Source organism: Sphaeramia orbicularis, chromosome 1, assembly GCF_902148855.1.
Source record: "Sphaeramia orbicularis chromosome 1, fSphaOr1.1, whole genome shotgun sequence".
NCBI lineage: Eukaryota > Metazoa > Chordata > Actinopteri > Kurtiformes > Apogonidae > Sphaeramia > Sphaeramia orbicularis.
In genome coordinates this window covers 24,930,644-24,942,886 of record NC_043957.1, presented here as the reverse complement: position 1 = coordinate 24,942,886, position 12,243 = coordinate 24,930,644, and the positions used below count along the sequence as shown (strand labels likewise).

The 12,243-nt window shown below is 37.1% G+C and overlaps 1 protein-coding gene across 2 annotated transcripts in view; it reads left to right on the top strand.

The window, feature by feature from the left end:
- Nucleotides 1-12,203, top strand: part of gpr179 (G protein-coupled receptor 179) — a 40,723-nt gene extending 28,520 nt beyond the window's left edge. Inside the window, exons 6-12 of one of the 2 annotated variants that reach the window (XM_030132435.1) lie at nucleotides 498-607; nucleotides 2,302-2,540; nucleotides 4,446-4,584; nucleotides 4,677-4,779; nucleotides 5,554-5,700; nucleotides 6,091-9,106; nucleotides 9,170-12,203. In XM_030132435.1, the coding sequence (XP_029988295.1) occupies nucleotides 498-607; nucleotides 2,302-2,540; nucleotides 4,446-4,584; nucleotides 4,677-4,779; nucleotides 5,554-5,700; nucleotides 6,091-9,106; nucleotides 9,170-9,573 (4,158 nt within the window). In that variant the 3' untranslated portion in view covers nucleotides 9,574-12,203. Of the gene's footprint in view, nucleotides 1-497; nucleotides 608-2,301; nucleotides 2,541-4,445; nucleotides 4,585-4,676; nucleotides 4,780-5,553; nucleotides 5,701-6,090 lie in introns of both variants that reach the window. The other variant, XM_030132427.1, reaches the window with a different exon arrangement.
- The last annotated feature ends 40 nt before the right edge of the window (nucleotides 12,204-12,243 follow it).

The window sequence follows — 12,243 nt, the reverse complement described above, 5'->3', positions numbered from 1 at the left end:
CTCTTTTCAGATCGAGGCATTTGATCAGCTTCTGAAGATGACCAGTACATATTTTGATACTTATACTAAAACATTTAAAGCTTTTTTCCAAACAGGTCATCAGAAGCACATGTTTACATATTACTGTACGAGTTAGTGATCAGGGGGAAACACCACAGACATACACAAAATGAAAAACATAGAATTATAAAGTGAAATTATAAAGTTATAAAGTTGCCTTATCATAAAGTATTATACTTACTTTTGACTGTGATTATTTTGGATATTTTTCATATTTCCTGATTTTATTACATTTTTGTTGTACATATAACATAGATAAGTAAGTAAAGTGTAAAATTAGCAACTGGATTAACATTAGTAGTAGCAATAGTGGCAGTGGTAAAAAATATTAGCAGTAATTACATTATAGCTCCTGGAGTTGCACTATTACCATTAATAATAGCAACAGTCACAGATGCAGTAGATCTTTTACACTGTGCACTGACCCCTCTTTGCAGGTCTTCATCCTCTACTTCAGGCCCAGCACTTTCAGGTGCATCCTGCTCCGCTGGGTCCGGATGCTGGGCTTCTCCATTGTCTATGGCACAGTAACACTGAAAATGTACCGGTCAGTGAATGTTTTAACTTACAACCATCATGTTACTGCAGCAAAACAATGTACAAATGCCTCTTGGAAATAAGAATAATGTGAAAAAGGTAAAAATAAATAAATAAATACAAATAGCTTCGTTGTCATACACAAAGATAATGGAGTACATGTGCTTTAACCAAAAACATACACAATATGGACAAAAGTATTTGGACACGTTGAATTCAGGTGTTTCTTTTCTAACAAGTCTGGACTACATTTATTATCATTTTAAATAATAATTTTCTACCACAACTAACCATCTACTTTCTTCACATCTTACTTAAGAAGAAAAAAACTCCCATTAAACTTTAAGGAAATATTGATGTTTATAAACTATAAGGACAAAAATATTGGGACACATCAGATGTCCTGCTCATGCTGATTTGAGAAATAAACATCAATATTTTGTTAAAATTTAATGGGAATTTTTTCTTCTTAAGTGAGATGTGAAGAAATTAAATGGTTAGCTGTAGTAGAAAATTATTATTTACAGTCAGAGCACTAAAAATATTTTGGAAATTTAGAGGTAGAACATTTAAAATCATAGTCATAGATTTAAAAAAAAAAAAAAACAGAATCAATGTTGAAAGAAATTAACTAAAAAACATTTCTGAGGCATTTTGGAAGCAAATATAACAACTTAAACAAACTAACTAATGCAATGACATTTATCACAATATGAAACTGACATTTATCAATAATCAATATTGTTTTGTAGCACAGACCCCTGTTCGAAAAGAAACACCTCAATTCACCGTGTCTGAGTACTCTTGTCCATATAGTATACTTCATTATGGCATCCTGTTGCATCAGTAGGTCATTATTTAAAGAGCTGTGAGAACAAAGCTTCATCAGTGTCTGTAGCAATATATTTCACTTTAAAAACCTTATATTAAATCAAGGATCCTAAAAATAAGCCTTACTTGTGTTATTGAATATTTTCAGAAGGTACTTTATGAATTTTGTAATGTTTACACATTTGCTGTTTCAACATTCTGGAAATCAGTGACTATAGTCGCTTTTCCATTGGACATCAGCGCAAAACTTTACCAATATTTACTAAATGTCAAAAAACAAAAGTGTGTAATGTTGGTTTTTCCATTAAATCTCAAATGCGATGATTTGTTTATTTATTGCGAGATGACACAAGAAATCATTCTATAAACATGGCGACGAACATAAATATGGTGTTGATTTACAGATATATTCATTATTATTATATATTACCCCTCTTTCCTGTTCTAAATTAAAAAATGATTGGGTTTCCTGGTGTGTCCACACATACCGCGACATGTTTCTTCGTCTTCTGCACTTGTTGTACCGTATGTCAACATCTGTTTTTTTAATTCACCTGACTCTAGTTGTGAAAAAAGGTCTTTCCATTGCAGTTTTGCGTGATATACCATTTGCGCGACGCCCAAAAAACCACCTCTTGCCAGTGCAAAAACTTTTAATCGAAAAATGAAGCTTCTGGCGAAATTGTCGTTTTCCCATTAGGTAATTTTTTATGAGCAAGTTATATTTGCGCAATTTGAGGGTCAATGGAAAAGTGACTTATGTTTACAGAATAAACTAAAGCACTGAATTAACTCACTCTTGTCTTCTCCTTAATTGTCACATATATACTGTTAAAAATGTAGATAAATATTTGCATTCCTTTGTCTCCACAGGGTGCTGAAGGTGTTTCTGTCTCGTACAGCCCAGAGGGTGCCCTACATGTCCAGCCTCCGCCTGATGAGGATTTTGGGAGTGATGCTGATGACTGTCTTCTGGTTTCTGTGTGCGTGGACAGTCGGCGTCCTGCAGAACCGGGACAGAAACATCCCGGTTTTTGTCACAACCACCACGTCAGATGGCCAGGGGTTCAATCTTTGTTACCTGGACCGTTGGGACTATATGATGGCAGTGGGTGAGTTATAGGAGTTCAACAGTTCAGAGCAGTTAGTACAGGATATTTTTATGGAAGTAAATCTGTGCCATCAAATACGGAACAGTTGTATTTTGCAAGATTTTTTATTTATTTATTTATTTTTTGGATAGTTGTATTTCGTAGTTTGAATTTTTATTGTTGAATTTTTATTTTTTTTTGGGGGGGGGGGGGTTGTTTACAAAATACAACTATTCAAAAAAATTATTGCGAAACAAAACTATTCAATATCTTATGGCACAGATTTGCTTCCATATTTTTTCTGTTTTTGTTTGGTTATTATAATCAAATAGAATAAAGACATGCAGTGCAATCCTGTAGTGCAATTTGCTGTGTACTGGATAAAAAATCCACCTGAACGGAAGAAAAGTCAACATGCTGACATAGCTCCTGTTTTAAGGATTTTTATTAAAGTCATGATGTTTTGAGCATGATCACTCCTCTTCAGACAGACTACAATTATACTGATCTGACTGCAGACTTTTCTTCTACCCTGGTTATAATAATCCATAAAAAATATATAACTGTGTCAAAGATTTTTGAACATTTAAAAGTCTTGGTTTGAATTATGCTTCAGTAATTATTAATTTATTACAGCACAATTTAATGTTAAAACAGGAACACTTGAAAATTAGAGATGAAGTGATTAGTCAATCCAAAAACCCACACCCTGCGCATATGCAGTTTGGATGGCTGTAACTCTTTCACTGTCTGTGCAATTGGAAAAATTCCAACAGTTTCTGAAACCTGAGATGTTGTGCTTTATAGGCTTTATTGGGTCATTACAGTAATTTCACTCATGTCTGTACTAGACGCTGAAGAAGATGCAGTAAATTGTAAATGATTGCTAGATATGGAAAGATCTGAGGGAAAAAGTGCTCTGGAAAAATGGGCAAATGACTCACTCACAGCATATTTTCCAACCTTTTGGTAGTCAAAATAAGAAAAAAAAAGTCCAGGCAGACTATTTTAGGCTTAGGGTTTAAAGGGTTAATTAAACAAAAATTATATGGGGAATAAATTCATCAAAATGGCAAAATAATGAAATTTGCAGATGTAGATTTTCTCTGGAGGCTTTTGTGAAATTATACAACAAAACAATAAACAAATATTCTGAAGGTCTGCAGGAGAAATGCATTTCTACTTTGCATATTTATTTTGATTTGATCATAAATCCTATTAGGAACAATAATTCTCTGTGCATCAGCATATATTACTGAGATCTGCGAACACAGATACCGATACAGCTGTGTCTGAAAAGGCAAATTTAAGGGGGTGAAATCAGAGAGATTGACAACAAAATATGCATTTGACTGCATGTAGATCTTGACACCTTTGTCTGAAGCACCTGGAATATTAGCACAAAAACATTCACATGAAAAGTGTGTTAACTGTTGAGTCTTGTAAGTAATAGTTGGAAAACTAAATCAAATCAAAATAAAGCTGTATTTGTACCATATAAATAATGTTTTTATTGTTGACATGACCTGTAATTTAACTTTTCATTGGTGTCCATGTATTTAACCAGAAATACTTTATTAATCCCAGGAGGGGGAAATTGTTGGTTAGAGCATACACAGAACAAAAGAGACAAACGGCAAGAAAATAGCTATATGCAGTAATATAATATAACATACAGTAATATAATACAATAAACAATGTCTTCGAAGAAAGAAGAAATAAATTAACTGATAATAAAGTGCAGAGATATATTGGGAAATCAATCTTGAGTCCAGGAAATTCCAGGAGTCTTCCGGCACACAGAGGAGAAGAGTCAGTGTTTGCACACAAATGTATGAGGCTAATAAGAAGTGATTACATCTGTAGTTCTTAGTCTTTGTCCTTCACATCAAACATCACCTTCTGGTCTTCATGCCCCTGATCCAGCTGAGCTTCTGTTCCTGTGCTGGGGCAGCTCCCTGTGGACCGCTGTCAGGCCCGTCCCCTCAGCTTTCCACGAGCCTCGCTACATGGGCATCGCCATCCACAATGAGCTGCTTCTCTCCTCCATGTTCCACCTGCTCAGGTAAATGTCACTTAATAGGAGGTGTGTTTTTCTACTTCGTGGTTCAAACTGAGCTCGCTGATGTGGGAGGATGTGTTCTCTGCTTCCCTCAGGTTTACCTTTCCTTCTCTGCATCCTGATTGGATGTTGCTGCTTTCCTTCACACACACCCATGTCACCATCACCGTGACACTCGCCCTGCTCTTCATCCCTAAGGTAATCAGTGTTTTTATGTGTCATGTTCACTCTGTTCAAGTGTAAAAAGCTCAAAGAAATCAAACACGATCAGTCAGGAAATTGTGCAGTATGGAGATTGCTTTTGTTCCAAGATGTTAGTATTTTGTGTCTCTAAGTATAGTGTCATTTTAGATTAAATATAAAGACTACTGATGCAATGATACACTGTATATATGCAATAAATTGGCAAGTTGACGTCATGTAAAAGGTTAATTTTTTTGTACAGTGCTGTGCTTATAATGTCTTACAACAAGCTGCATCTAAGCTGCAAAGTATTTACTTCAATTAGCATTTAACAAATTTAATGAAAATTTGATGTTATGTAAAGTTGACACAATAAGCAAATATGAGTTAGTGTAATATACAGATAATTGAAATGTTGTCATGCTGAGATGTGCATGTACAAATTATTTGAAGAATATCTGTGCAGACTCTAATGGAAATTCATCTTGTGGTTATGAAGACACTTAATTTTACACCAAAGTTTACAAATCCATTGTTTATTGATATCATAAAGTTTTTATATATTTTTCTACATATATTTTGTCACTTTTATTCTTGTGCATTGGTGGAAAATAAAGCTGCAATTCTAATATATTTTATTTTAATCTGTGTTGCATTGGTCATTGTTTTTTTCTGTAAACATTCTTTTTATTACTAGTCTTCATTTTAGTCTTTCTGATAATAATCCTTCAGTGCACTAACCCTCCTGATTTTTAAGATATGTATTGTTTGCTTGTGCTTATTCCACAGTTTATCTATGTGTCTAAACCTGGGAGGGCAGAGATTGCAGCAGAGGTGTATGAAGATGAAGTGGACTTGCGGCGCTCTTGTTCATACCTCAACAGCAGCTTTCATTCTGCTTGGAGTGAACACAATGTGGATCCGGATGACTTTAGGGTAAACCCTCTTGTCCCCTCAGAACGATGTTACCACTTTTCATTAGGACATAACTTACCAAAAGCAGAAGAAATTCCAAAAGTCACATTTAAATAAGGAAAATAAATGTCCCTTAATTTCAGTCTTGGCCACATACACTTAAATGTGTTAAATCACAATTTTAAATGATTATAATTATAACATAAACAGTTAATCCAATCAATGGTAGAATAAACATATCTTGTATCACCTTTTTTCTCCACCCTTTATCCCTTCCTTACTCTGACCTGTGATCTTACTTGAAATGTGTCTTTTACTTTCCTCTGACTTGTTACTCTTAATGTCTTTTCCTTTTCCCAATCATTCCAACCAAACCCTTCTTCAACTCCTTCCCTTCTTTATATATACCAGGAGGAATTGAAGAAGCTATATGCCCAGTTAGAAGTCCACAAGACCAAGAAGATGGCAGCAAACAACCCTCATCTACAGAAGAAGCGAAGTTCTGCATGTGCAATAGGAAGATCCATTATAAGACGCATCGCTGAGATCCCAGAATCCATGAGTCGGCAGTATAGTCGTGAGGAGAGAGATGGATCCTTTCACAGCAGAAGTAATCAGTCTGATTCATTTAGGAGGACCCCAGATACTGTCAGTATCAGTTACAGAAGTTCAATAAGAACACCATCACCATCTCTGCGGAAATCTCAAAGTGATCACCACTACGTCAGGGAGAGAGACTCTTCCTTGCGAGACTCCACGTTAAGGACAGACACTGTGAAAAGATGCTCTCAGCGATCTGAGACGGACTCTTTGGACATTCCACCAGGAGTCTGTAAGTCAGCCAGTGCTCAAAACCTGACCATCGATACCAATCTCCTGCATCCTGACCACACAAAGCTTCATAAGTCCTGGAGTCTGACCTCCACGACCACCCATTCTATGGAAAACATACCCAAAGTGAACAGATCCAGCACAGTATTGGCAAAGTCAAGAGACAGTATATCCATTGGTGAGCAGACCAGGAGTGCCCTTCTGTCAGAGTCATTTGATAAGGCTGAAATCTGTCCTTGGGATGTAGAACAGGAACCATCAACAGACAAGAGCCATAAACATGTGACCTATGCAAACTCTGAGGGTAGTGTACAAAATGACCCAAAATCCCCACAGACACTCATTTGTCCTTGGGACTTTGCACCACCTGTGGAAAAGAAACCATCTGAGGATAAAAGTGAAAGTGAATCCCCAAAACCAGGGGCGTCTGTGTCTGCAAGTGCACCAGGCTCTCCAAGACCCAAGGTCACAAAAGATCAGCGTGTCCTCTCCTTACGCACCAGCACAAACAGATGGCTCTCTGTGAAATCATTTATGGGATCTATAGATGGATCGAGCAAGACCAGTTTAAACAGAGAAGATTCTGTGTCACAGAAAAGTCAGGAAAGCGTGTCCACAACACCAAGATCAGGAACATCTAGTCGACGTCCAAGCATGGAAAAGAGGTCACTGCAAAAAAGAAGTCTGACAGCAGTAGATGGAAAACCATGCCTTGTGAAGCAGAACGCAGTCAGACTGTCCTCTGGAGATTCTTCTGACAGAAGCCCAAGAAGGCTTGTGGTAGTCAGGTCTGTTGTCTACCCTTCAGATGTGGATGATATGCAAAAAGATGGCACATATGAAAATGTGTTTTTATCTAGACAAAACAGCAAACGAAGCAGTGTAAGTTCTTGGGAAACTGTTAGCAGTTCAAGAACTCCCTCAACGCACAGGAAAGGCAGTAACCGTATTACACCAGCTCGCAATGTTTCTCACTCAGATGTGTGTCCGTGGGATCTAACTAGTACCTCCCAGCAAGGAGAAGGACTAAAGCAACAGCAGAGTATTAAAGCAGATGTATGTCCATGGGAGTCACAGGTATCTGAAAGATCTAATGTTTGTCCATGGGACTCTCATGAGCAAGGGAATGTGAAAAGACAAGTAAGTGGTCGAGGTGACGTGTGTCCTTGGGAATCTCATGATATCCCTATTATCTCTTATAGAACCCCATCCAAAGATTCACTGAGGCAAGACTCTTTGAAACATTCAACAGACGTATGTCCCTGGGAGTCTGCAGAATCACCACAACCTTTAATAAGACAAGATAATGAATATGCCAATGTTTGTCCTTGGGACACTCAGAACAAGGCTGAAGTTGTATATGAAAATCTAAATCCTTTGAACACCAAAGGATCCCTGACAGTGCCATTTCAACAAGAAGTTATGAAAGCTGCTGTTTATCCTGGTGCTCCAAGAGAAAGTTTTGGTGTTCAGCAACATTACCAAGCAAAATTATCTGCCTTTCATGCAGGATCACAAGTGTCCAAGACATCAGAAAGCTGTCCTTGGGATTTCCCTGAACCTCCCAAAGTCTTGGAAACTATTTGCCCATGGGAAGAAGGGAACACAGAGACATCCACAACAAAAACAAATACAAACACAAACCTAACCTCACAAATGACTGTTAAGGCAGATATCTGTCCCTGGGAAAGTGAACATCAGGATAAACCAGAAGCCTCCAAAAAAAGTGGTCCTGTCTTGGAAGCCACTTCAGTGCAAACAGAGAGCAAAGACAGAGTAAATATATGCCCCTGGGAAACAGAGCACCCTGAAAAACCTGCTGCTGCAAAAATGATTTCATTAGGACAAGATAAAGTGGCAGATGTTTGTCCATGGGACACTGAAGGCCCAAACTCAGGAAAGACAGAGCCAACCAAAATATTACAGAGTCAAGATGCAGCTCGGGCAAGTGTTTGTCCATGGGAGACAGGGGGAACAGAGACAATCAAAACTGAAGTTCCAGAAACATCAGGGAACCTACAAAGACAGGGTAATTTGCCAGAAAATGTTTGCCCATGGGAGACAGAAGAACCAAAAGTTGTTAAAACACAAGACAGCGGTCGGACAAATGTTTGTCCATGGGAGACAGAACAACCAAAAGTTCTCCCAAAACAAGACAGTAGTCGGACAGATGTTTGCCCATGGGAGACGGAACAACCAAAAGTTCTCACAAAACAAGACAGCAGTCAGACAGATGTTTGCCCATGGGAGACAGAACAACCAAAAGTTCTCCAAAAGCAAGACAGCACTCGAGCAGATGTTTGCCCATGGGAAACAGAACAACCAAAAGTTCTTCAGAAGCAAGATAGCGCTCGAGCTGATGTCTGCCCATGGGAAACAGAACAACCAAAAGTTCTCCAGAAGCAAGATAGCGCTCGAGCTGATGTCTGCCCATGGGAAACAGAACAACCAAAAGTTCTCCAAAAGCAAGATAGCGCCCGCGCAGACGTTTGCCCGTGGGAAACAGAACAACCAAAAGTTCTCCAAAAGCAAGATAGCGCCCGTGCAGACGTTTGCCCATGGGAAACAGAACAACCAAAAGTTCTCCAAAAGCAAGATAGCGCCCGCGCAGACGTTTGCCCATGGGAAACAGGACAACCAAAAGCTCTCCAAAAGGAAGATAGCACTCGCACAGACGTTTGCCCATGGGAGACAGAAGGACCAGATGTAGTCAAAAAGCAAGACGATACCGGAACAGAGATATGTTCAATACCCAAAACTGAAAGCAAGACTGATATTCCCAACAGTGTCAATGAGGATTCTTTACAGAACCTGGGGCCACCAAGTATAGAAGAGACTCCACCAGGAATCTCCACAGCAGAGTTAGATGATTCTAAAACAAACCTAGCCCTTGGTCGGCGTGATGCTTTGTGTCCTTGGGAGATGGTACGAACCAGTTCGGGTTCATTCACAGACAATACCTCAGATGTGTTTACATGGGAACCAGAGAACATTCCTGAGGAAGATGAAGAGGATGATGCAGAATGTGCAGCTGAAGCCCTTGTATTTCCACCTGACCTGTAAACTAAATTGAACCAGCACTAACTTTAACTTGACCATTCCTACTAAATTAGTGGGGCGGTTCTCTCTTAAACAATTTTGCTGATAACGTTTTGATGGTTAATACGAAGATCTTTGTTTTGTCAGAGAGCAGGGTCTGTTACAAAATAGTTTCCCTCCAGCTTGCAAAGCTGATAGCCTTTTTACTGGATATGTACTTGTCAAGTAATAAAGACTGGACTGTCTACTTTGAACACTCCACTGCCACACTATGCCTGAGGGCACTGGACACTAAAAGTTGTGCTACAAACAAGTTTTGTAATATTGAGGCACATATCTGAGACTCAAGAGACCCTTGTTGATCCAGCAGTGCAGCGATGATTCTTAGTTGACTGAAGGGCATCTAAAGCATTTAGATGAATTCCCTTTTCTTCCTTCTTTATCCCATTTTGAATATGTTTTTTTTGTCCTTGTTTGTTTTACGTGACAAATCAGATATTCACAATGTATGTACAGTATGCTGGACCCATGGCAAATCCTGGACAGTCTAACATTCTAATTATCTTGATTTGTTGAAACTACTTTTCTACTCTTATGTAGTATAGTTCAGACTACAATGATTGTTAAAAAAAAAAAAAAAAATCTCAATTAAGTATTAATGATCAATAAAACTATGCATACATATTATCTCAAGTGACTGGACCAAATGACAGTGATTAATATCACTTTTATTAAGACTACATTTAAACAAAAATTACTTTTACTTTTTACTAACACATGTAGAAAAATGCAAAACGGAAATTAAGCAAATGGAATAATTTACCATAAAACCAAACATTTCAGTGCTAAAAAAAATCCTCTGTCAAATTTAAGTGGAAACTGCATCACCATTTTTATGTCTGAAGAAATGGGTGTTGTGTATTTTATGTGGATACAATGTACAGGAAATGAATCCCACATTTGTTTTTTTGGCATCTGGAACTATAACATTAACATAGGATTAATGGTCTGAAAACCGATTTTTTCACTGTGAATTGAGAAATTCACACCGGATGCTGTACCTGCACTTGGAAGGATGGAAGCTAGCTTACCCTTAAATGTCAATATGTAATGCAAACAATGAATGAATTTTACTGCAAATGAAAGTAATTCTTTGAAAAATTATTCTTTCCATTGAAAAAATAGTCATCTCTGACATGACAATATCCACAAATATTAGCAGTTAAAAATGTGCCAGGCAAATAGAACTGAAGATTATTGGCAATTATTCATTTATTTAGCAGAATTCAAAAGTTCTGTTAAATAGTTGCCAATAATATGTTGATTTTTTTTCTTTGAAGAACCTTGTAATTGGGTACTAATCACAGTGAACATCAGTTCATCAAAAATTGTCAGACATTTGCTGTAGTTAAAATAATAGTGTTGGGGGGGGGGGCAAAAAGAGAAAGCATAATAATTTTATTCTATTTTTGAAGGACTGACAGAAAGTGAAACTCTGTCTATGCAAGCTTTTTTAAATTCAATTTTAATTCAAGATAAAGAGAACACTGATAATAAAGAAAATTAAATAGTTTTAAATAATAACACCGCACAAACTACATTGTTTTCAGAAAAATGTTCATCTACGTGAACCCACATAAATCGGGGTTAGGATAAACAAAGGTTGCCCACATGACATTGATGCATTGTCATGTACTGTGACATTCAGGGCCCTAAAACTCCCCCTAAAACTTCCCCTTGAACATATTCAAGGAGTTTTCCAAAATTTCCATTTAATTCCTCAGTGACCTAATCCTGAGTTTTCATTTGGATATAGGGCAAAAAGGCATGAGAAAACATCCGTTTGCCACATAATGTGGCATGAATTTACTAATTCTTGAAAAAAATACAATCTCATTTTAATCAATATTTCTTACCACCATATTATTCATATATTCACATCCTCTAGTGAACAAATGTGATATGTTTCATGTTCCCGTCCTGTATGTTTTGTTAGCTTAACAGCTAAATTAGCTTAGCAGTGATGTTAGCTGAGCACTTAGGCAACCACCAAAGTGTACCAACTAACCATTACACTATAATTATTCAGTCTGTTAAGTCTATAAATATCAAATTACAGTATTCTACTCAGGAAAATATATGGACATATTTAAAAGTTTTGGACATAAAATACTGAGGTTCTGATTTAATTCTGAAGCAAAGGGATTGCAATATTAGGAAAAAAACATGTTCTATTTCTATGCACCACAGATGTATAGATCAAGTACAGTTAATTATGAATTATAACAGTAATAAATACCATAGTAAATACTGCCACTCAAACCAGAATTTACTTCAGTTACTATGCCTTGTCGACCATTTTAAATGTATCATTAACCGACTTCAAAACAGAGTTTACAAAATGTTGGAACTAAAAGGTGGATAACACATGAAATGCTATATGTATTGTATGTTGACGTATATAACTAATAGTTCCATGCCATCAACCATCACTTTTGCTGCGACTGAAAGTCTCAAATAACTCCAAGCTTTAATCCAGTAATCTACAAGTTGGTATTGCAGCAAGTTTTGTTCATGGAGTGACCTAGTGTTGTGAGTATCTTTGCATGTTTGTTTGTCTTTTGAATGAACATGGTGTAATTTACTGTCATGTTAAAAAAGAAAAAAAAAAAAAAAAGAAAAAAGAAAAAAAAA